General features: G+C 41.2%; 1 protein-coding gene across 1 annotated transcript; it reads right to left on the bottom strand.

Annotated features, from left to right (window-relative positions):
* Nucleotides 1–5,945: 5,945 nt before the first annotated feature.
* LOC104267554 (lutropin-choriogonadotropic hormone receptor) lies at nucleotides 5,946–22,660 on the bottom strand. Its single transcript, XM_009870182.1, has 10 exons — nucleotides 22,596–22,660; nucleotides 19,736–19,810; nucleotides 17,932–18,006; nucleotides 17,294–17,368; nucleotides 17,123–17,200; nucleotides 14,369–14,437; nucleotides 13,634–13,708; nucleotides 12,283–12,468; nucleotides 9,750–9,830; nucleotides 5,946–7,288 (listed from the first exon to the last, which is right to left on the bottom strand). Exons 5-10 carry the CDS (start codon nucleotides 17,176–17,178, stop codon nucleotides 6,040–6,042), a joined length of 1,716 nt encoding a protein of 571 aa, XP_009868484.1. The 5' UTR covers nucleotides 17,179–17,200; nucleotides 17,294–17,368; nucleotides 17,932–18,006; nucleotides 19,736–19,810; nucleotides 22,596–22,660; the 3' UTR covers nucleotides 5,946–6,039.
* Between the last annotated feature and the right edge of the window lie 3,245 nt (nucleotides 22,661–25,905).

The raw sequence follows: 25,905 nt of genomic DNA, 5'->3' as shown, positions 1-25,905 counted from the left end.
TGTGTCTGTGTGTGTGTCTGTGTGTGTGTGTATATTCAGGCTGTACCCCTGAGAGAGCAAGATGTTCATTATAAACAACTGAAATCTACTGCTTCTGTTGGATACTTGTGGTGTGTTCACTGGCAGTGTTTCACATGTTTTGGACTATCAGGCTTTTAAAATCAAAACAAGGTTTGTAAACAAGTTGTGCTTAAAAAAATAATTTTCTAAAAAGGATGGTCTAATGTGTATTTTTTTGGGGATGGGGCGTTGGTTTATTTTTATTAGATACATCGAAGTAAGAACAAATGGAAGTTCTTCTTAAAAGATGGAGTGATGTCGTTTGGCGGTAAAGACCATGTATTTGCAAAAGCTGTTGGAGATGCAGAATGGTGAAACTTCACTGAAGTACTTACTTCAAGACTGTAGCATTATCCCTTTATGAATTTTCTGTGAAACAACTAGACTTTCTGTTTTTTTTTTCCCCGTAAAAAAACACCCCAAAACAACAAAACAAAGCTATGCTAAAAATATGCAAAACCAGTGCTGTTAATACATGCAAACTAAACTCTGTATTGTTATAATCAGCTGTCTTTTGGTGTTCTTGTCTGATTATTTCATTACTTTCCTAGCCAAAAAAACATCCTTGGAATTAATAGCTTTAAAGACTGAAATGCTGAATCTGTTAGTAGTTCAAGAAAGTCATGGAATACTGAGTGTCCATGTTTAAGTAAATTTCACTTCTGTTGGTTTTCTTTCCACTTTTTAAGATAAAACCTAAAGTGTGACTTGAAATATAAATATACACAGTTTTTGGTTATACTATGTATTTCTTTTTCAAGTCTGCTGAGTTTAAAAAAGAGCAAGTCTGAAACCTGTGGCCATTTCAGCTGTGGATTTCTTTCTCCCCTTTCCTTCCTCCCTTGCTTTTTTTGTTATTTTTTGACTTGAAGGCAGACTCTTTAGAGGTAAGTCAGGAAATACTGAGCACTCAATATATGGAGAATTATTATTGTTTGTTCTGTGTGCTCTATGTCTATTGAGATGCAATGAATAGTGTGATTTAACATTAAAATGGAATTTACTTTCACTGTCAATACGAAGTCATTTAAATTTGCTCCTGTACATATCCACTACATTCTAAGACTACAGACCAGTAAGCTGTGAATGATACAAATTGTGCGTAATATAAAAATGTCATCTTGTATATGCTTCTAGCACAGAGTTCGTTTTGTGTTCCCCTAAATGTAAACTTTGCTTACAGAAATGTGTACGAGCCATGCGTGTGACAGTAGCTCACCCTGCCATGAGAACTGCATTCCCAGCAATCCTCAGTGTTTGCTTTTCGTTTGCTCTTTTAGAAATAGAGGTCAAAAAGAAGTTCTGTGCCCACAGGGCTGGGCCCTAGCCCTTTGGAGCTGCAGCTTTCCCCTGGCTAGCTCCTGTTCCTTGCAGGGCACAATGGGAAACTGAATGGTAAAGCCTCAGCCAGGCTGACTCGGATCAGGATAATCCAGGTGTATGGCACCCCTCCTTCCTGGCTGCTGCTGTGACATCTGCTGGAAGAAGATGTTGAGATATTTTGGTTATCTCTGCTCCCTAGGAAGAGGCAGAGACTTTAAGAAGAGGAGGGGAAGAAATGAGAGAGAGTTGGAGAGAAGGAATATATAGAAGAAAGGAGGGTAAAAAAATCAAAACACAAACTATCCTTGCTCATAATGGTACAAACTCTTATGCTCATGGCACAAACAATAGGGATGCTTCCCTCAGGTAGGTTTTTAACAGCTGTTGAGTTTCTTGCATGCCTTTTTTTTTTTTTTTCTTTTTATATCTGCTGCTCTCTGTTGTCAAAAGAACTGCAAGGCCTGACCAGAGTGTGGCATTTCTTTTTGTCTTTTATAGATACTGCTGCTGAGATGTGAAGAGTTGTGTATTCAGGCACAGTTAGAACATTACAGTGTATGATTTCGTATTCCCCATTCAGCCGACTTGTAGCTGCAGTGGTGCTGCACTTCACGCCCATAAATGCACAAGAAATACTGCTCTTAAGACGTAATGGACATTTTTAGATCTCAGACCTCTCTCGCAGGCTCAGAGTTGTTCATGCTCCATGAATGTTTAAGTTATGAACTGTGGGACCTTCTTCAACTTGGGCAGCAGAGCAATACTTCAGAACAGACTGGTAGCAGAGGTAATGTGGCGCAGGGCGGGACCGGATATGCACCGTCCTCTAAGCACCACCCAGTGGCTGAAGGCTGCTTCTGAGAACAGGACCTGCTTTTGCTAGTCACTATAAAATGCAGTTGCTTTTTTTGCTGCATCTTTCTGCCTGTGGCGTTAATGATTGCCTGCACATGATGGGGAGGAGTCAGAGGTTTGAGCATTCTTATAACTGCCCATCTCCCCTCTCCCTTGCAGACTTTGTTTCTCTGTGAATGGATGCCAAGACATGTGGGATAATTAGAGGAGGAATTCCCACTCTGACATCTTTTCTGAGCTTTGCCAGTTCATACTTCTTGCACCGCTTCTGTTAGTTTCAGGTGCCTTTCCATTCTTGAAATGTTTTGTATGCTTTGAAGTTCTGCAACTTAATTTTTTTGACAGCTTGCTGTAATCTCTGTGCCACCCAAGTATGATACTGATCATGTAGGCTGCCCGTCTGGCATTGGAAGTATTTTTTTAACACTGATCTTTTACTCCCCAAACTTCTAAGTGTTAGAGGTTGGGCACTGGTGATAATTTTTCATCCTCTCTTGCTTTTTTCGCAGATCATGTGTCCTATCAGCAGGTAAAATCTCTCAGAACTCTTTGCTATCTTTCCTCCTGAGGCTTTGCTGGCAGTGCGCACAGCTGACCTGCATCACGAGGGACGCTGAAGATGGCTTAGCTTAAGTCAGCAAGCACCCCCTTGCATTTTCTGACCCTGGAGCTTCTCCATATGAAGGAGACTTAAGTGTTAGGGATTAGAGTAGGGTTTTGCTCTCACTGTACCAATCCTTCCTGTATTTGAGGAAAGGGCTATTGAACTGGTAACACTGCAGATCTTCTGGCTCCCTCCAGACTACACCACCGATATTCCTTGGGAGTACTTGCAGAGCTATGGGCTGTCTAGTTGGGCTCCTGTGGTAGGACTCGATTTCATTTTCTCCATCTAAGCATACCAGAATTTCCCTGTGTTTTGTTTCCAGTGCTTCTTGAATGGAAAAGATTTAGAGCTTAAAATAAGACATTTACAACTAAAAATATCTGAAGTCAGGAATTTTTATGCTGGGAAAAAATGCTTCTTAGTAAACTGTAGGCTCAGTTAGCTAATTACTGTAGCCTATGGCTTGAGCAGCAATCAGATCAGAGTGCTTTTGATCTGAATAGTTTATATATTAATGCTTTTGATTGCCGCTACTTACAGTTTAGCTGCAGATGTCAGGGTAATAGCAGTTATGGCCATCAAAGATACTTTTGTAAATGGCTACCTAAAACTTCACACTAGAAAGAAGGTAAGTTTACCAAAAATAATGAGATAATATAAAAAGTGTAACTTGAATGAGAATCTTGAGCATGAATCTAAGTATTTATTCAAGTGTTACTTTTAGTTATTTGCTTACTTTTGTGTGTACAGAAAAATATAAATTATTTCCATTGTGGTGGTGGGGTGTTTTTGTGTTTTAATTTTTTTTTTCCCAAACCGGCAATTATTTTCTAAATGGTAGATTTCACTCAATTTACAGCAGGCACAGAAAGAAAAAATTCCCATAGCTTTTGTATTTCTTTGCCGTTACCTAAGCAGTATTGTAAGGCAGGTACTATCTGTTGTCACTATTTGTAACTCATTTCTTTTGCCTGTAGCTTTTTAAGAAAAAAACCAAACACTCCAACTTACAAGCTCTTGTCCTGTTGAAACATGATGCAAGTAAATCAGTTATTGTCCAGTCAGCATTGTTTTTCCATGTCTTAAATTGTGTGGAGAACCCTTCCATGTCCTGTCTGAAGAACCGAGTCTTGAAAATCAGTTTTGAGGTAGGTGATAGAGAAGCCTGAGGCCACGTAGAGGTTGGGTTTTTTTGGTTTTTTTTTTGTGTTTTTTTTTTTTTTACCACTATCTTTAGTTTCTATTATAATTAAATATACTATAGTGGTCCCATTTGCTTAGCTGCTCAGCTCAGGAGCCGGTGTGTATAAAGAGATGCATCAAATGGATTTTTTTTTTTTTTTAAATTGATTGCTAAACTGCAGAGTTTTAAGTCTCCTCTGTTTTCTGTCCTGCTTCATTCCCCACATGTGTGCAAGCTGCTTACATACAGAGCTTGGAAACTGACTGAAATCATGGCATCAAACTGAAGCTAAGAGAGGGTCAGAAACGTTATTTCTAATTAACACAATTCTAGGCTAATGACAAACCAGTCACTAGTACAAAGAATAACTTCCTTTAATGTGAAGCAAATTTAATTTGCAGTGCGGTGTTTTGGCAACAAGAGATGTACTTTGGAACGCAGATTTCTGTTCTTGCTTTCAAGCTTTTCTACTCTTGAAAGCAAAGGAGTTCCTTGAGAAGGAGAATGTAAGAGACTTAAAGTGATTGCAATAATACTGTTTTATGTATCAGAATCTGCACTTTTGGTGGCCATGAAGAACTTTTTGTCTGTGACCGTTCTGCAGCAAGCACAGATCGTACACAGCTGCACTGCTCCGGCCAGTGCCGGCGAGGTGCACGTTACGCCAGCTGAGGATCTCTCTTTGGATACCCTGTCGTCAACAGAATGCGATCTAAGATGCTAAAACCTGGACTATAAGTCCAAATAAAGTGCACTTGCTTTACCCTGCTTTACCTTAAACTTTTTTTACCATAAACTTTCACTTACAGGTCTTGCGCTACCACGCTGACCTGATGAAATTGTAAGGGCAGGAACCAATCTGTCAAGAACAAGCAACCTAAGAAGAGGCTTGATCTGCCATCCACAACTCTTGCATCTCTTTTTGCTCACCAAACTGTGAACTTTCTGATTACACAGTAAACACACAGCGATAACAAAGGAATGCTCAGTTCTTACTTAAATTAGGAATGCAGCCATGGATTTGGATGACCTTGGCATCAGGCAATGAGTGGTGAAAATAAAGAGGGAGTTTTATGGGAAAACACAGTCACTAAAAAGTAAGTACTCTGCTTCATCAGCTGGGAAGGGAGTTCGCCTGTGAGTGCTGAGGAGTCCCCGGTGCATCCCGAATGCCACTGGCACTGGTGATGCTGGGGAATGGGCAGATAAGAATAACTTGTGAGGCTGTCCCTGGAGAGAAAGCAAGGCAGCCCTTCGTTACCCATGTGGGAAGCAGCTCTCCGGCTGCTGAGAGGGAGCCTGTACAGCTGACGTGATTTCCATGTGTGCACATATGATATACAAAATATAGTCTTGTGTGCACCAGGTAGGCTTGTACAGCTATTGCATCTCTTGTGATTTCTGGATCATATGTGACTGTCTATAGGTTAATTTTTTTAAGTAAACTACCTACCAGCTCAGACTGAGGTCTAATGTAAACTGCAAAATCACTTGTGACAAAGGTTCAGTGGGTCAACTTTTCACCTTGGTGACATCTTTACAGCTTACCACTGGAAAGTTTTCTTTAATTGGGTGTAGGTGGCTGTGTAATTGGAAATTTCTGTTGCTGAAATAAAGGGAGGCATTGTTTAACTCAGTAATGCTAGCATACCTGATAGGAATGGAAAAAAAAAAAGGCATGAAACGTAGCAGGCTTTAAATACTTAAGAGAAGCAGATCTGGAGAAAAAGGAGTCAGACTGCAATCACTGTAGCACATGTTAACTTCAAGAGCTCCTTGACTACTCCTGGGCTCCTCTGTTTTCTCCCAAAGAAGAGTTTTGCGTAATAGTCACCTATTGTTACAAAAGAAGAAAATGGAAAACATCACTTTGAACATCAGAACAGTTAACACTGCGTAAGAATTACCGCTTGGCATTTTTATTTATTGTGAAATGTTCAAGATAATATAAAATAATCCCTAGTTGCTAAAATAATTGCAACTGGCTTTGCCAAGCGCTGCATTTGTCAGTTTAATTTTCATTGTAAGACGTCTTGCCTCGTACTGCAGGATACGGCTTCTCTAACGCTGACAGGAGCAGCAGTGCTTGCGAGGCTTTGCTGGGGGCTGTGGCCGAGCTGCCGTTCTTGCAGTTGGAGGTATAAGCAGAAAAATAGTTCATCCTGTAAAGCTCTGCTCGGGTCTTACAGCAGCCAAGCTTGCTCATCAGCAGAAAGAAATCCCTCCGAAATGCTTTGGTGAAAATTGCGTAGAGGAACGGGTTGGCGCAAGAGTTGACGGGGTAAAATAAAACCAACAAGATCTTGGAGTTTGTCACTGTGATGAGAGGTACTTTAAAGGCAGCGGATATGGCAAAAAAGGAGATGGGGGCCATGCAGGTAAAGTCCGTGAAGATCAGTATTGCCATTCTCTTGGCGACCTTGGTATCTTTATTGGCAGCTACCAGCTCTGGATTCTGAACAGCGATGTAAATCTTAATGTAGCAAGCACAAATGACGACGAAGGCGACAACGTTCAGCACTAAGATCAGCAGTATGTAGGCTTGGGAAAGACCTGTTTCAATATCCATGGGTAAACAAATGCTGACCTTCATGTAACTGCTGACCCCTAAGAGAGGCAGCACCGCTATTAAAACGGAGAATATCCAGCCACCGAGCATGATGGGCACGGCGTGCCGCAGCCGTAGCTTTCGGTCCAGCTGCATGGCATAGGTGATGGTGTGCCACCTTTCTATAGTGATCACCGTCAGCGTGTACACCGAGAGCTCGCTTGCAAACACGGTGAAGAAGCCGGCGGCGCTGCAGCCGCTCCCCGTTTGCCAGTCTATCGCGTGGTTGTAGTACTGACCGCTCGTCTGGGCATCGACGGAAGCGATGAGCAGCAGGTACAGTCCCATGCAAAAATCGGCAAAGGAGAGGTTGCACATGAGGAAGCGAGGAACAGTGAGCTTGTAATGGCTAGTTATGAGAACAAGGAGTACGGTGAAATTGCCAGCAATGGCAAGGATGTTTATAAACCAGATCAGGACTCGGAGGAAGCTGTATCCCAGGATGTCTTCGCAAGGATTAAATGCATCCGGTTCCGGAGTGCATGTGAGGACTTTAGGCTGACAAAAGTCATACTCGAAGTTGAAGCCGGTCATTTCGCTGTCATCGAAAATGTCTGAGTAGCTGTAAGGAGAGACTTCTTCATCTGTTGCGAATGGGGACATGTTCTTTTCTGCTGATTGCACCAGTGTGTTGTAAGAGTCATCTCTGTAACTGTAGAAAAAAAAAAAACCAACCCAAAACACTCTGCAAATAGAAGTGAGCTATTTGTTACTTGCTGCTCACACTCTTATGCAAAATACAAGAATTAACAGTCATTTTATGACAGTTACTTCCTACAGGTGATTCTACAGGGTATTTACATATAATGAAGTGGTGTAGGGATGCCTTTTGGGTAGCAGCCTTGGAGAGCACCGGAGGTCATAGTCCCATCCACAGGAACGCTTTCATATTGTAGGTGCGTTATCTTGGTTGCTTTGTAAGCATCATTCTCATGCTGCCAGTAGACTGGTTCAAATGACAGTAACACTTGAATTGATGGTTTACAGGTTTGATACGTATAGGTTTATCCGACAGTTGGAGAAGCCAAACTGAAATAGCCTAAGGATTTTAACTGTGTACTCTTATCAAACAAAGCCCTAAGACTACATGTCACTTGGGAATTGCTGAGGATTTTGTTTGCAGCATTATGAAGTGAAGAGTAGTAGTGCATGGTTAACTAGATAATGTTGATGGCTACGAATATATTCAGTTTAGACTGGACCCAATGCCTAATTGTAACTGGTTTAGGTATTTAAAATAGACCTCTCTAATCTCTAGGTCATTAGTCATGTGGGGATAAGCCTACCAAACAGAAAACGTTTTTTAAAAGCAAACGCTCTCTCTCCTGTTTCCCTGCCAGAACAGGTACCGAGCTCAGAACTACCCAGACATCCTGACCATGAGTGTTTGGTGGGCAAAGACACAATCTGCAGTGTGAGACCTGGAAAGCACCTGTACTGAGGACAACTCTTAAGAAAACTGGTAGCTTTGGGATAGCTTAAATACATGCTGAGCTGCTTTTCAGCTACTCTTGTCGGGCAAGTAACTTCCAAATCCCTTTATCTTAACTCTTCTCTCCTCACATGAAGAACTGCCCAATGTCTTGCTTTTACTTGCCTGGCTTAAACTGAAAGAGCACAGAGTGTGTTTGACTGTGTTAATAAAAAAGGATTGTGATTTTTTTTTCTGAGACATTAGGTAAAGATGCTGCCATGTGCAAGCTTTTTTGTGTTGTTGTTTGGTTGTTGGCTTTTTTTGTTTGTTTGTTTGTCCCTACCATGAGCTAGGGACTTTCAGCCAATTTCTGCTGTGGTTCTCAAACTTTTATGTTGCAGCCATTCAGCTGGTGAATCACGACCTTCTATTTGCTTAATAAAATGTCTGCTCAGAGAATTTCTCAGACTGGGACTTGCCAAAGGAAAAAGCTTCAGGAGCCAATAGACTGGGCAAGCTATTTAATGTACAGTAGGAGCTCACGAAATGCTAATCCAAAGCAGGGGGATTGCTCTGGCACAGGCATGGGTGATGTGACTTTGCTTGCTTTTAGAATGGTACCTAATGCTCTGCGGTTACCTCCTTGCCTCCTCACCTTGCTTCTCCTCAAAGCCACCCCCAACAGCGGCAATATATTCTTGGTCATGTTGACTGCCTGGACTTTGCCTTTTTGTAGTCCTGAAGTGGTTCAGTTTTGCAGTTAGGAGTGGAGAGGACAAGACTGGCTGCAGGCAGGCAGCAAGTGAGAAGCAGGGACAGGAGAAGCAGAGACAGCTGTTGCTTTACAAAAAAATTAGTAAAACCAACGTGCAAGTTTAGGAGGCCTCACCAACCAGCAAACAAGAGAATGTGCAAAGAAGCCAGTATCCCAACAAATCATATCACATTTCAGCTGTATTTAACTGTTGGAATTTTATGACCATAACCTTGTTTCTTCTAGACTTTACAATGCTCTGACCCTATGTCAGGGCTGCTGAGAAGTCCCAAGGTCTCCCATTTAGCTGTAGAGGGATGAATAGTAGAAAATCCTTAAACTTCTCCATTAAATACTGATTTAGAGCTCGTGTGATCCAGCATGGCCAACACAACAGTTTTGGTGTTAGCCTTTCTCATCCTCTCAGTGAACGCTGTTGAACAGAGCCATTATGATACAGTAAAAATGTGTTTAGAAGAGGTAAACCAACTGCATGGGGTCATCATGCTTCTAAATTGTGGACTCTTTTTCTACCATGGAAGACTACCAACATTGGACTTTTAATTATGTTTTCTATAGGCAAAAAAATATTAACTGTAGCAGCTCTTTGAATTACACAGAGAGCTGTATTATCTCTGGGTATGAAAAGTCTCCATGTAGGCCATTAACTTTCTTAAATATTTTATCACTGTTTTGAAAGCCTTTCAAGAATCCATAAGAGAAGCTGGAGTAACTAAAGCTCACAAAATTATTTTTGTTTTCCTTTGGAACATTAAAATCACAAATCTTGGTTTAACAATAGCAAAAATACCACTGTGCAACTTGTAAGGGTGACTTGAATCAGCAGCAAAAGACATGCTGTTCCAGAAAAAAGCGCACACGAGCAGCAGGAGGGGGAGGTCTGTGTTTGCTACTTCCAGTATCTATATGCAGAGAGGTACTTACACTACTTCATTAGTTGGTTTCCTCATAGTGCTTTCACACTCTTTGGAGAAGTTGTAAAAAATGGAAAGCAAGGAATTTTGTCTGAAAGAAGGATGAAAAGAAAGTTGAGTTTCACCCTGGGTTTTGGACAAATTCTTACCTGCTCTGTCAGTGATCTTCACAGACACATGAGGCAAGCTAGAGTTGACCTCACAGAAGTGTGACCGTTCGTGCAGACCTCTGCAAGCAGCGAGGAGAGGGCTTCAAATACTGTGACAGTAGGCAGTGCTTCATGGTGAGGGTATAAGGGTGGTCTGTCAGCTTGGTTATTGTTTATTATATATTTATTTTTAACAGTGAAATACCTTGAGCTGGAATAAAAAGGTGTGTTTTGCCTTATGAAATATATTGAAGTGGGCTAATTTCTCCACTGGTATGAATGGTGGCATCTGTGCCAGATTTTAGAGAAGTGTATGTTAACAAATGCTGGCCTGATGCTCTTTTAAAACCTCTCTGGGGTCTGGAGGTAGACTTTACATGATAGAAATAAAGCAATCTAAAGAGTACAAGTTGAAATGTGACATATTTGGCAACATCTCTGGTTCTGAGGCTTTGGGAAAGTATGGGCCTAGGGTGAATCCCACTGAATTTATGCATTACGGTGTGAATGGAAATAGCTTTGTCTGACCTCATTCCTGTGACAGCTCTTTTGTGTATTCTTAAGAAGAATCAGAGATACCAATCTAAACCCTTATATGACGTTTATAAATAATTGGATGGCAACAGAAGGTTTTTCTTGTAACTTCTTGAAGATGTGGTACAAGCTGCTTTCTGCCTTCCCCCCCCATTGAGGCCAGTGAAGAAAAAATCTAGGGAACTGAGCGCTACCTTCCACCTCTTGCACGGCTCAGGAAATGAGCACACCACAACTGTAACCCAGAAATCTCAAGACTGTTTGGTCTGAGGACTTTAAGTGAACCAGCTTGCCTGGTCAGATGTATGTAAGACCTCGTCACCGTATCTCACTGGTCAGATGTGCAGTCTATAGGTGCTAAGGAATGGGTTGTAGTAAAAATTGGGTGGTGGGATGGCTGTGTGCAGAGCACAGGGCAACAGAAGGGGTAGGAGGAGACAGAAACAGGCTGCTGCAGCCATGTGACCATAAGAATATATAACTGCACAAAGGCTTTTCCCTGTATAGTCTGGGAAAGTCTTGAAGGAGGGTCTCAGTCTCTGTGGCCTTCTGCTGTCAGCAGCTGATGACAAGGAAAAGGGCCAGGATCTGCCTTTCTTTCCTGTGTAGTAGCTGGTCATACAGAAGATAGCAGCCTGCTGCTTCTGTGTGTTTTTCCACCAGCCAGCACTCTACAGACAGGTAATGCATCAGCACTGACAACAGTTTTTTCCTGATGCAAGTCTTTTTCCTGAGTTGCAGGGGTTTTTGTTCCCCTCTCAGTTTACTAAGAAAACAGTCACTAAATATAAATAACTAACTTACTAAAGCACCTATTTTTATAAAGCATGATCATGTTGTGAAGTCAAGTACCTGTAAATTAATATCAGAAATGTAGTTATCTTCATCAGCATGAATAATTCTTTTTTTTTTTTTTTTTTACCTGTCCCAGAGTTGCTTCTGCATTTAATACAGTTGGAGACTTGTGCTGGGACTGAATTGGAGGTCAGTAGCATGGAAACCCTCTACTGTAGAATCTTTATTCTTGCAGAGATAGGAGCCACTTAGTAAAATGAGGGAGGCAGAGAAAGCATAACTTCACCCCTAATTTTACCCTGAGGAACAGAATTCTGCTCCTGCCTTTTCAACGCGGTCCTGATGTGATGGCATGGAAGTCCCACGGACTGGGCTTCTCACAAATGACTGCTCAGTACTTCTCTTCTGTGGCCTTCATTTGAGACAGATGAGAAGTGAGATGTCCTCGTAGCTTCAACTAAACTCACTTGGAGTTGGTTTGGCTGCCTAAAGCCAACCAGGAGTCGATCCCTTTGAAACAGGCAGTTGTCTCAGGTTGGCTGCCCTGAATTAGCAGATGCAAATCTCTCTCTGCACCATGTTTCCAGTTGTGGGGAGAACAGTATTGTCTATTGTTATCAAAAATGACTGGAGCTAAATCGAGTAACCTCTTTCTGTAAGCTTGTGTCAGGTCCTAATTTTGGTGGATGACTGAAAGCCTGCTTTTTCTACTAGGTCATCAGACCACCTGCATTAAATAAGGTGCACAGCTAAAGGCTACAGGCATTCTTCTTTTTTTTTTTAATTGAGATACCAAAAAAATATATAAGCTTTAAGCAAAATCAGAATAATGTCCCTGCTGTCAGATCCACAGTGTAGGATAGGATCCATTTCTGTTCTAAAATAAATGGAAATAATTTTCCTGGGTTTAGCAGTTTTCTGTTGTTTAATGTGAGGCCTTGCTCTGTACCACAGCTTCCTTGTAACTGGAATAAGGATAATGAAGCCTTGTGAGCCGAATGAAGCAGAGTGTCATTTTGGAGTTTCTGAAGTACTGCAATACAATAATGTGCTATTCAGACTTACTTTTCTGTCCTTAGATTTCGAAAAGCACAGCAGTGGCTGGGATATGTTAGAACAGCTTCCAGAAGACTGCTGAATTTATCCAGCGGTGGTAGTCTCTTTAACGAGTAAGATGACGTTGCATTTAAGACTTGAATGGCCTCAAGCCCGTAACTAGGCAGGGACTCTAGTGCCGTTGAAGAAATATCCCTGCAAAATAATGAGAGAAATTCTTTTCTTCTCACACATATAAAAATACCACCAAAGCATGACAGTAGGTAACAGCAACTCAATTTTTCACAAAAGTTCTAAACCTGCAAAGCCGCTTCGGCACCTGATAACCTGCTCAAAACCAGGGTCTGTGAATCTGCAGAGCAGCAGGAGTGGAGTAAGAGTCATCCCTGTGGCCCGAGAGCCCCAGTGAGGCAAGGAGCTTATTTTGTCCTGGGGAAATTGAAACCACCACTCCAAGGCTGTGCCCTGACCTCTCTATTTGAAAGCTGCTGCGCCTGGACTGAGGGACGGCTCTTTAGGGAGAGAAAGTGGGCGAATGTGACTCTCCAGCCAGCCCACAGGTAGGACGCCCTCCATGCTCTCTGCTTGGCTCTTGAAGGTCTATTTCTAGGTGTTCTAATTAAATGGTTCTTAAAGCATACCTGAGAATCCATCATTTTTGCCAAGACAAACGTAAAGCAGCTTCAGAGGGGCACTTTGCATGAGGATAGGCCATTAACATGACTAAGGATTTTTCAGAGTCAGGCCATTAAACGGGGAAAAAAAGGCTACAATTTTGAAAGTGATATTAGTGATGCTGTATACTGTAAAGCACCCATAAAAGGAACAAAACGGCACATGCAGCACAGAGCGTTATTTACAAAACCACCCACTGCATTTTACTGCATGGAGCTACAGCTAATACTTGATTTATAAAGCATGAGGATGATAATAATGTGTTTTATTCAGCACAGGCTTAGAGCGTGCAATTGGCTTGTTCACTTTTATGACCAAATTCTGCAATAATATATTGTAAAAACATACTCCTCCTACCAAAAGACAAGCTAGTTTGCAATGTCGGAATATAAGGCATAGGAATAGGATCAGGAAGATCTGATACAAATAAAGCTAAGGCCAAAATATCTAAGAGGCAGAGGTCAATAGCAAGGCTGGAACTGGGTGATATGCATTTGTTGTGGCGCAAACTGAGCCTTACATCCTGTAATTTTATGGCATCTCATTGGTGTGTTTCCATTTTACAAGCAAATGGTGAGAGATAAAGTCTCCTTCCTGACACACAGCCCGTGTGTGCTGAGACGACACAGCCCACGTAGCCCGTGGGACATCTATAACCCCAGGTAACAGAGGGGTGGATACTTACAGGACATCTGGCCCTGTGGCCCCTCTCAGGGCGTCGTTGTGTATCCGCCTGAGGTTCTTATTGTCCTTCAGGATCCTGTGGAATCGAAAGTTAACTCTCTTTACAACTGTATTTTAAAATAACCCTGGTTTTGTGGGGTTTTTTTTCAGTCCCTTCTATTTCAATCCTTTTGCCCATCACAGCGGTGGCTGTTGCAGTATCTGGTTTGTATTTCTTGTGTGACTGTTCCCTCCACTGATGCCATCAGACCATTATCATCTACATTCAATTCTGGTCGTTCCAAATCTCTTCCGACTTAAACCAGGAACAACCAGTCTAGTTCCTTCACTGCAGTAGCAGCAGCAGCAGTTTTGCTCAAACCGAGGTTAGTCCCAGAGCACCCAAGCGATTTAAAAACTACTGATGTTTCCAGATGTAAAATGTAGGCTCCTCAGTTGGGGCTATGGTTTCAAGCTTTCTACTACTGCCACTAAATTTAAGAATTTATTAAATTTTATTAAAAATTTTGAGCTTTTCTCATTAAAAGCTTCAGTATTCTAAGGGATGATGTTTCAGAAAAAGCTTTAAATGCTGCAGGACTAACAACTGAGCTGCAATGACACCAAAACACGCAGTCTTCTAATGGGTATTGGGAAATGCAAGACACAGCCAGTTAAGCTGAGAGAAGAACCTTTGAACGTATTTGAACTATTATTTACTGTTTAAAAAAATAGTGAGGTGGGGAAATGTACTCACAATTGATTCAGCTTTGTCCCATTGAAGGCATGGCTGTGGATATCTTCAAATCCATTTTTATACAATTTCCTGGGGATTAAAAAAAAAAAGGCATAAGGGAAAAAGATTTGGGAGAGACGAGAGTCCGTTATGTCCTACAGGTTTCAAATCTTAATGCTGCATTCATTTTTATGATCACAGGGATTAGAGTAGAGGTAACTATCGCATGATTTACATGAGCTCTAAAATTAAGATAAAATTGCAGCTTAAATTCCCTCAGCACCTTTCTGTTTTGCTGTTGAAGTTAACTTCTGCTTAGGTACAGAAGGGCTCAACTGTGCCTACCTTGGGCTGAGATCCAGAAAGAAGGCATTTAGACCAGGTAAGCTCCTGGCACATGGACAACAAACCTGGAGGCAGAAGACCTGTTTTTTTTGTGGTGTCAGCATGTGCAAATGGAAGACTGCATGGGCTAGAGAAGTGTCAGATGGAAAGCAACTCCAAAGCCTGGAGGGTGCTGCTGGATTGCAGATCCTCTGGGGACAAATCTTCCACCAGCCCAAGAGACAGCTTTCAAGGGATGCAGGGGTGAGTTGTGCATCATCCAGCAGTCAGTGAGCTAACAGCTCCTCCACAGTATCACTGCCATGCTCAGATTTGTGCTGTGGAAAGTTTGCTGTTCCCTGTGCTGCACTGGGACACTTGGAGCCACCCTGGGTTCTTGATTCCCCACCCTGGGGCCAGATACCTGCAGTCTAGGCTCTGCTGCACCTGAAATCCAGCTCTTTTCCTTTGCTGGGGGATCTATAAGTCTGATTTCACTGAGAAAACTCCACTTGCGGCATTAAGTTCATGTTTATGACATAATTTCAATATAATCATTTGTATATAGTATTTTTCTTTAATATTAATAGAAAATTTGTCACAATTTATAAATTAAACAATGTTTTTGTTGTTGCTTTTCCACTGGTTTTTGGGAGAGCAGAAACGGGGGCTATGAAACCTACTCCCATGAAAAGCTGAAATGTGGGGAGTGCCTGGCTACGTTTGAGAGGAGAAGGGCTCTGCACCAGGACAATGCTGAAATTAGTTGACTTCCTTGAAAAACACAATGATATGTAGGATTGATTTCCCCATCCACATGAAAAACTAACTGTTGGAAAGACCAAATTATAGTGCAATGTGTTGCCACAGGCTGGCTTTACACCCTCATAGATGTGTTTCATCAGAACATGCAGGTCTGCAACAACAGGAATTACTTCAGCTAATTACAGTTAATGGCATGGGATGGATTTAAGGTGTAGCTCTACAATTAGGAAGCTGCTGATAAGCTATTTATTTGGTTCTTGTGGTGAGCTTCCTATCACAAAAGGGTGGGAGAAAAATGATCATTGGCTGTTTCCAGACTGAGCTAGACTCCCTCCCATTTCATACACTTCAGGGTTACAGTAAAAATTTTAAGCACTTTTCTCCATCTCTTGCATGTTAATTTTCTTGCCCTGTTAACAGAATCATAATTTTGCTGAAGTTATTCTGAACACTTCTTGGTAGGAAATGATGCTCATAAAATGAAATGATGCCCTAATCTGAGCAGTTACTCCTCTTTAACGTCATGTTGGAGTAGTCTTCAGTCACATTTATGTTTAGTTCCTCTAGCGGCTTCAGAAGGCATTGAGTCAGTACGTAAAATCTGTGTCGAAATTACTGTCATGCTGGCACATCAGCCTGATGAAGGGCCCAATCCTATCAACTGCAGTTCTCGGTCGTGCGCACAGCCCATTTGCTGATACAAACATTCATGGAGTTTTGGGAGGGTGGGTTTGGTACACGCTTGTCTCGAGGCAAGGCTTCCCCTCTCGATGCATACTGCCTTTTAAAAATCACTCAGGTACCCAAAGCTTGGCTTTACTGACCTCCAAATTGGTGTTTGTGGCTACAACACAAAGCAGGTGGCCTGCTGCTGCCCTCTGTGGCTCAGCTGGCGCTTCCTCCTGAGACCTGAATTTTGGCCGCATCCTGCAGAGAGGCTCAGTCGGTGATTTTTTCTTGTGTTTCAGCATTTATTTGTGAAAAATTTGTGAGGACAAGGGTGCTGTGAAATCCACACGTGGTTCTTGCGGTGCTGGCAGTTGACACCTCGCTTTGGCTTTCTGCTGCTTGTTGTGTTCCACAGGTGGGGTATCTCGCCTAGCATCAAACCCACCCGTCTCACAGGTGGCCGTAGCAACGAATCCACAGTTTGCTAAAAGGAACATCTTGGGTGTGGAGTCTTAGGGGAAGCTGAGACAAAAGAAACCAGGGTAACAACAGCTAGTGGTACTTCATACCAATTTCTTCTCCCGCTTCCTCTCCTTCACAAGGACCCTGCGTAGGTGAAGCCCAGCAGTGTTAGATCAGTAGGATCAGCCTGGTAGGTTGCCGAAAGGACTATTTCAATAAAACACATTCCCGAGGGAAGAAGAGAGACGTTGGCTTCCAGTGTGGCTTTTGGAGTTTATGTCCTGCTGATGGTATTTTTAAAAACATCGTGTGGTCGATAAGGATTTGGATTCCTCCTCCTCTTTTCTTTCTTAATTGAAGTTAGCTTTTGGATAAAACCCTGTTGTTCAGCTTGAGGAATAGCCCTCTATTTCCTAAGCATTTCAAATTTAACTAACAATACAGACATACACTGTATGAGGCTTAATATAAAGATTTTTGTAAAGTCAGCATGCTTTCCTCAAGCAGAAGCATCACCCTCACAGAAAGAAGGGGAGCCAGGATTATTTTACTCACAGTGTTAGCGATTCGTTGTTCATTCCCCGGAAAGCATTTTGCGGTATACTTGTCATACGCAAGTTGTCACAGAGCTCCCTTTGGGATGAGAAAAAATAAGGTATTTTTGTCAGTGATCCAGGAACAAGATGGAAAAGACTCACAGCTGACATAAGTTGAGTCTTTACTTACAAAATAAAATGAGCTTCTAGTGAGAAGATCTGTGTCAGGTCTGGAAATTGTCTTATTCCAGTGTTACAAATGCTCCTAGAGAAAAGCATAATTCCTATTTACAAGAGAAAACATTACTACAGTGGAGGCAACCAGAAGCCAACTTGGTAGGTACGAGTGTAATAATGCATTAAAAGGTGAGTGATATATATCATATTTTTAATTAGGCTCTAATTATGTTTGTAAGACCTCCAAAATTTAAAAGTTTTGTAGCACCATCAAGCAGTAACCTGGAGAAGCAGTGTACATTCTCTCTATATTAAGCACAAGGTAGAGATTTTTAGTTACTCCTTTTGCATAGAACCTTGTCAACCTGAAAGATTTATCCTGGATATAAGCGCTTGGCAGAACTAATTTGCAGACTTTACTACTGTTTTGTCCATTACCACCTTGCCGCAACGTACTTTATTTTCTTGCCTATTGAAAGACCTCACTATAGGTTAACTGCACATTAAAGGTATTGTGAATGATGTATGTACTTCTAGTGCATTGTAATGCAAGAAAACTTTTTTTTTCCTTATACTCTGTTCTGTAATTTGCCTACTCCTTTAGAGGGGAAAAAAAAAAGCAAACAAAAAAGAAGCAAAATGCTTTCTTACAAGTATTTTAGCCTTGGAAGGTTTCTGAATGCTCCGTCCTCGATATGCAACAGATTTTTGGTGTTCAGGATTAATCTGTAACGGGGGAAAAATATTTCAGTATTATAACTGTTATACACTTTAGGGGGGTCCTGAATTTTGCTTGTGAATGGCCTTGTCAGAAAACAAGTGCAGAGTATGACTAAAGGCTCTGCTGCCTTGAATGAACTTTCTGAAGCTGGTTCTTTGCGACACACCTTTGGGGCTCGTGGTGGACCCGAGGCGGTGAGCTTCTGCTTCACCACAGGGGCTCAGAGGCACAAGCATGATGTCACCATGATGATGGTGCCTCCAACAGGTGGTCTGGGAGGTGGGGCTGAGCAAGGAGCCTGAGCTTTGTGCACGTTGTGTGTACATGGATGGTCCTTGCCCACAATCACACATCCCTTTGCATCACCCCTGTTTCCATTATGTTACTGATGCTCTGCCTAGCAAGAAAAGGCAGTTCCTCAGGTGGTTTAACCTCTTAGAGCGTGGATTTCCTTAGAGTGGTGGCTACTGGCACCAGATGCCTGCTTAGATCTGCAGAAACTGGGAGATAAGTGTGTGAGAAATACTGTTTTCTAGTGGTAGTACAAAAAATAGGCAGACCTCCTCAACTAATGAGCACTTTCTGCAGCTATGGTATCTGGTAAACCTGTGTGTTTTCATAAATGCCCAACAGCTATGGCCCAGCTCCCTCCCTCTGCACGATTTACAGAATTCAAAGGTTTTAGCACATGAAATTGCAACAAGAGTTCAAATTCAAGAATGCAAACGAACCCTCCTACCCTGATCATCCACTGAAAGCGGCCTTGAGTGCACCTTGGAACATCAAGTCCTCGCCATGTGAGGGATGTAGAGGCATTCAAGATTCTTTAACAGTAGTTTAGCTCTTTAATAGTCCTGCTTAGCTTTTTTTGGTTTTGGGAGACAGGCAAACGACAAGCTGTCCATGAACTGTAGGTGAATGCAGGGGGTCAAATCTTTTATTCCTTCCCTAAACCCACCACTGAGTCTAGTGGAAGTTGGACCCAATCTGAGGTGGACAAATCTGTATCTCTTGCTTATGTGAGTAACTGGCTTCAATGGCATTCACATATAAGGAAGAAAAAAAACCCAACCGAACAAACGTGGATTTGTCCTTGCTCGGTTGCACCATTTTCAAGCCACTCACTGATGATTCTATGTGAAAAAGGGAGCAATGAGATATCGAATCAGATGTATAGTTTCCAATTTCACTAAATATTTCAGAGCATTCTCCTAGTCCACTGCTCTTAATTCACTCCCTCAGATGCTTGTGTTATGCAGGTCAAGTTTAAAATCAGCACATGTTCTGTCTGAGTAATATTTTAGCGCTTAAAAGAAGAGCTATGCATACTAAGCAGCTGTATTTAAATACCATAGAGCTTCGAAAACTGCATCTTCACAAAGGAAGATTTTTCTCATCTGTTGTCATCTCGAATTACCTCCCTGCTTTAGAAAGCTCAGCAGTGCTGGCAGAAATAGACACAGAGCTCTGCTCCTTCCATTAAGCTCACTGAAAGCTGTGGGACTCTCTATGCATGGATGTCTTTGCATGATTTAGATCTCCAAGGTTAGACATCACAGAGGGCTCACTATTTTATGCAGCACTTTGGAGAGAAATGTTTCTCATCAAGGATCCAACCCAAAGCCAACCGAAGTAAGACAGAAAGGTTTGGTCAGAGAATACTTCTCTGCACGCCGTTTACTCCCTGATGAACTTAAATCATGACGTGGATGCCTTCTTTTAACTGATGCTTACATTTCAGACAAAGTGGGAAGGCTGTCAAATGCGCTCACTTCTATTCTCTCCAGGGAGTCGCTCTGAGAGATTTCACTGGAATGAAGAAGGCAGACACGAAGAAGAACTTTAACAGAAAATAAATCAGCTTTCCCCTTTGTATTTCCTTCTTTTACATGTAGTTGTCCAGCCCGCCTTACCAATTCTCGTTTGGCAGCAGTGCCAGACATCTTGAGATGCCGTGCCAGGAGGGTATGAGGGAGACCAGACTTTTGCTGTCTTGGCAAAAGGGAACACCAACCCTTTCGAATAAGGATTTCCGCAACAGCCAATCTCCATTTTCTCAGTAAATTGTAGCTATGGTTGCGGCTAAGTGCCAGAACGAATGGAAACAGAATGAGCCCAAGCCTGTGAGCATTTTTCTCTTATCACTGGTCCTGCTTAGTAAATTTATTTGCATGGGCAAGGATGTAGATAACATTCAGCTTCATACACTAGTATTAAGTAAGGATGGTAGTCATCTAATTCACAGATGTAGAAATACACAAATATGGATTCTGTGCAATTTATGAATGATTTCTGGATTTAAGTGCCATTTTCATTACAACCAACGTGACTGGTTTTGTAGGCACTGTCAGATTTTGATGTTCTGATGCTCCTATTCCTCACATGTGTGTAGTTAAGAATAACCAGTGCTGAATATAGAGACTAAAAATTAAAAATCCACTTATTTGATGCTTGTTAGTTGCCTGCTAGATCAAGATTTATGGGGCTACACAAAATTGAATCCCTAAAGTAAATAGTATATATTGATGCACATATAGAGGAAAAGTCTTTGAAACTGTTTTGACAGAACTAGCTGAAAGAGCACACAACTTAAACCTAGGATTATACACTGTCAGGAAAAAAGATATTTTCTACACAACTGGAATGCATCCACAAAATCAGAGTCACTACTGTCATAGTCCTGTGAGTTGTCTTATTTCAATGATAATTAGGAGAAAACAATTTATATTGGTGCTTATGTAAGAACCCTTAGACCAGAAAGAATTGTTTTTTCATTTGTAGTAGCAAAGGAGGGGTACACATTAGAAACCGTGTATTAAAGATGTATGTATTTCTTACAGAAATATTCATGATTTTTTTTTCCATAATCAGAATTCCATAAGATTGTATTTTTGGTACTGCACCAGTTACTCTCATAAATGAAAGATGGATGTAGAACAAGTGGCCTGCTGGGCACCTAATCCCTGGAGACTCACAGGCTGGGAGGAATCAGTGCCTGCTCACAGAGCTTGAAGGCTCCTTCAGGTCTGGAGTCTGAAACATGGTCCTTCCATGGGCTCCCTCCTGTCTGCCACTGGCTTACCATTTACATATGTTGGAATGATTTATGGCAGTGAGAAATATTTATCATCTGATTTGCAGATGCTGAAAAGTTGCCAAATAGATGATTTAGAGCTTTACAATTTAAAAATATGCATTTTTCAAAGTAATGCTAAATCACAATAAAATTATGAAGTGTCCTATAGATTTACTTCAGACAAATACATTGATTTCTACGCCGTTAATTTGGAGAGATACATTAAAAGGACACAAAGAAATCGATTAAATTCTCTTTATGGAAGAGAAAATGTCAACGAACAGAACATGCTCTGTGAAGAATAGTACATGCATACAGCTTAGCCTCAAGTCATACAGGCACGAGAAACTCTCTAGATTTCGGAAGCTGGTCTCCCATCTGAGAACAGTAAGTTCTTGTTAACCATTAAGATCCAAGTGGGAGCAAGAATGCAGTGGATTGTACCGTAAGACTTCATTGCCGTGGAATACATGCAGCAGACTTCAGCTTATCTTCTACTTCCTAGAGCTACAGGAACACAGGAGTTTATATTTGACCATAATTGTTTAATTGATAAGCATTAAAAGCTAAAATACTCTAGCTGAGTCTATTCAGGCATTTGCATGGCCCTCATCCTTCATGTCTTTGCCTTCAAGAATGCACCACAGAAGAGTTTCCTACTTCGTGGTTTGTCTTTTTTTTTTCTCTGAGAATAGATTAGGTAACACCTAATAAGTATGTTTTAATACAGCATGCGCTACGCGCTTTCGTAGGTGAAGAGAACTATGAAAAGTGCACTTTGGAAAGAAAGCTGCAACATTTTTGCTGCTACTTCAGTTCTGGAGGAGGTCATTCCCCTGCTCTGCATCACACTGGTGCGTCATCAACTTTGTCCTTTAGAGGACAAATGCAGGTAAAACAAAATAGATCAGTCTTTCAGCTGGAATAACAGGAACAAGGGCAAAAGCGATCAGTCAAGCCTTATGGCCTGAGACCTTGCTATAACATAGGTACAAAGCCAAGGGAGGGGAAGCAACACAGACCCGATGTGCAAAATTACAGCACTTGTATATTGAAAGACCCAAGGAAGGGTTCAGTCGTACTGATCCCCTGCCAAGCTTATCTCTTGGTGCAAAACACCACAGAAATATCTTATTTGGGTACTACACTAATGTATAATCACAGAATGCCATAGCTATCATGAGAGTGCTGATGTTTTATGACAGAAATCTCTCTCTTCTGCCAATCAAAAGCATCAGTTATTAAGCTGTATCCAGTTCTCTCCAACATGATTAATGTTTCATTATGTAATCTCTTAACTGTTGAAAATCATACTTTTTCTAAGAATCTTTAATATACTGCTTATAAGAAAAGAAATTCTATGTTTGTCCTTCCCCAGTGAGTTTTTTTCCACCGATAGTATGCTTTAGCAACACATTTTCACATTATTGTAAAAAGTTGTTGTTTGGGCTGGAGGTTTATGATAGAATTTCTAACAAAGAATTAAGGAAAAGCCTATGGAAAACGTTGTCAACTTACATGATGAAGGCATCTTTAAGTCCTTCAAACGCGTGCGATGGGATTACTTTTACAGGGAGATGAGTAAAGGATCTGAAAAAAAGAAGAGAGGGAGGAAGGGACTGTCAGGCATGGGGGACTCCCTGTTTATAGAGTGTACCAGTAAGGTGGGCAAAAAAAAAAAAAAGCATAAAACTCACCTTATTTCACCTGCAGTTCACTGTACCTCTGGAGCCTGATCTATTTACCATAGATCTCAGTTAAATGGAGTTCAAAGGATATTGGGTCAGCTCCTCAACAGCACAGCTTTGAGACTAATCACTGTCAAATCAATAATAATCATAACCTATTAAGTAAATTAATAGCCAGATGGAAGTGGTCTGCTACATTCACAGCCAAAGGAAGCTGTAGGCTGTTTGAAGTTAGTTGCTCAGAAAAAGTGACTTTCATAGAAAGCTTTTTCTCTACAAAACAGTGTCTTTGCATTCTCTGGACCATGTTCTTCTCTCAGCACTATCCCTGTAATGTTGCACAGTAGCACCTTGAATTCACTGGCTATGCTCTGGCTGTGTCCAAGTGTAGAAGAGATCCAAATCAGGCCTGATGTGCTGGATTTCTGTAGTTTTAGTGTTTTTTTTTTTTAAATAATAAATTGAATCAGTGTGATTAGTTGATTAAAAGCAAGCATATAATTTCCTCTTTAATTTTTTAATTAACGTGACTGAAAAGTTAATAATGATGTGGGAGACAGATTTGCATTTTAATGTTCTACTTCACATCTGAATCACGGGACTTTTACCAGCCAATTTATGTAGCCATGACCACACTCTCCCTGATAATGGCCATAGGAAAATATTTAACATATTTCAAGACATTATCTCTGTGCAAACAGATAATTGCTCTATTTTGCTTTTCAATTTCAAATATCTAGACAGAGACATTTGTTTTCCATCCTTAAAAACCCTCAGTCAAGGTTTTTTTTGACTGAAATATTTCTGTGCTATTCATAAAACCTGGTTTTTTTCTTTGTTGTCATATTTTTTTTACATGAAGTCTGTTAAAAATGTTTATCTGTCTCTATATATGTATATTCTATATATTTATATATATACACGTCATGTCCACATAATACAGTGGCAGAGTGCCACACACATGTATATCTTGGGAGTTATGAGATGTACCTTAGTACTGCCTGGCAGTCAATTCCTAGATACGTACAGGTCTGCATGACCTTTGGCAAATAATTTTGTTTTCTTGCACCTTGACTCCCTGTCGGTAACCTGAGAATAGCAATGCTTCCCTACCTAATAGAGATGTTGTAAGGATATATGTGGTTTTGACACCACTGCGACTGGGTCATACCTGTCTCTAGATGGATGCTGGCACGTTGTGCGATGTGGGAGGTTTGGTGAAATCAGAAATGAAACTACGTCATGTGTCTTGAAAAATATATTTGCCCCCGAGGGGACAGAAGGTCAGAGATAATCCTGTGGTGGGGCTCAATACTTTGAGCCAAAAGGAAAGCAGCTTGAGGAAGGAGTAAAAAGTAGAAGGCAAGAAATTCCTGCTCTGTAACTCTGGCAGCAGGAAGCTCCTCACAACTGCACCATCAGTTGGGGCTGCTTGCAAAATAAAACATAACTTTTGTGAAGCTGTTTGCAAAAAATATTATCGTTTACAAAAGAAATAGAAGTGTGCCTGAAAGTGCAAATATTAAAACCAGGTCTTGGCTTTTAATTACATCAAGATCTTCAGCCAAAGAGCCTGCTACTCCCCTGAGGAGATGTGCTGGTGAGCAGCGTTGTTCTTGTAAATTCCCATAATGAGCGGCTCGGTGTGACCCACTGCCCCTGCCTGCCAAAAGCCTTTGGCACCTCAGCTATACCATTACATTGAAGTGGGATGACCCAGCACTTTTAATAGGTACTGTAGTTAAACTGCATGATGGCACTTAATCCATTCTGTGTTTCAACTTCATTGGTCTTTGTTTTTTAACTCTCCTGATTTCACCTTGATAGGTGGAACTGTGAACTCATCTCCACTGACATTACCTCGTCCCATTAAGCATCTCACAGAACAGCAGGAACAAAGGAAAAAGGTAATTCATAATCAGCCTTCTCTCTTAATCCTTGAAATTCTGGTGTAGCGTGCATAAGCAGGTCCAAATCAATAAACACATCTTCAATTTACCCAAAAGGTGAGTGTTCCCATCCCTTTTCTTGTCCCCTTTACCTATGTGGTTCGTATCTGAAACCTGGCCTGTGTTAAAGGGAAACATGCTCATGTAGATGTCTCTGTGCTCACAACATTCTGACGAAGCTTGCTAAGCACAATCCAGCCTGTATATATGTATAACCATTTAGCTTAATAGAGTTTTGAACTGCTTTTTTGCAGGCTTAATTCTCTCCAAAGTGCTGAGTAGCAGGAGGTCTTCTCTCATGTGTTGAAGCCTCTGCCACTGAACATGATTGATGTTTTTGATAGCGCACAATGAAACTCAAGCAGGCACTGGCACGAATGAAATATTGATTTCTTTCTGATAGCACTCAGATTGTGAAACTTGGATGTGACCAGTTATTCATCTCTCAGAACTGAAGAAGCTTTTGACAAAAAAAAAAAAAAAGAAAAAAAAGAAAGAACAAACTGGGCTTTACAAAGCTATGAGGCTTTTATACATCTAACTTGCCCATGCTACCAGCCTGACTTCTATAGCTCATAAAAGGAGGGACGCATCTATATTTAACACGTTACCCATACTTTTTTTTTTTGTTAGTTAAAAGAAGAACTTTTGCACTTTTAAGAGGAGCTGTAATGTTTCTTTCATATTTAATGCATTGCAACGTGTATGCTTGCATTCACTCCTGCCAATCAGCAGGTGACAGTACTGCGTGCATGACTTTTCATCCTTAGAGAAAGGATGGACAGAAAGGAGTGGGGAGCCAGCCAGCCTTCTTGGCATTTACCAACCCTATTTCTATAAATGAAGCTTGGTTTTCAAGGTACATCGTTCTAGGCAGTAAGGTTTGAAATGGCCAGGCTAAATACATGCAGGACTACCCAATAACAGCGGCAGAGACAGAACAGGACCTAGATTGACGAAATCTCGTCCTTGCCTGGTAACTAAAATAATATCCTCCTCCTTTTAGCTAGCATTTGTTTTTCTGTATCTTTGTTTTGAAATTGTAAATTTAGAGTGGATTTTTCACAGGGTTGGTTATTTTCTTGTCACTAGAAATACTGGAGCCAGTAGAGACCATGAGAGCAAACCACCTTCTGCTTTCCCTGCTGTGAATGTACAGAGGTGTTGCGATTTCTAAAGGGAAGGTCGCAA

The sequence above is a fragment of the Apaloderma vittatum genome, unplaced genomic scaffold, assembly GCF_000703405.1.
Source record: "Apaloderma vittatum isolate BGI_N311 unplaced genomic scaffold, ASM70340v1 scaffold33295, whole genome shotgun sequence".
Lineage (NCBI taxonomy): Eukaryota > Metazoa > Chordata > Aves > Trogoniformes > Trogonidae > Apaloderma > Apaloderma vittatum.
The sequence above is the reverse complement of the archived record's forward strand: the minus strand, read 5'-3'. Positions and strand labels throughout refer to the sequence as shown.

Bases quoted from the DNA above. Each gene is read 5' to 3' on its own strand.
- LOC104267554 (XM_009870182.1), bottom strand. From the start codon at position 17,178: ATGACAAGTATACCGCAAAATGCTTTCCGGGGAATGAACAACGAATCG. The intron at 14,438-17,122 runs GTGAGTAAAATA...TTTAATCCCCAG, and splicing joins AACAACGAATCGCTAACACT to GAAATTGTATAAAAATGGAT. The intron at 13,709-14,368 runs GTGAGTACATTT...TCGATTCCACAG, and splicing joins GGGACAAAGCTGAATCAATT to GATCCTGAAGGACAATAAGA.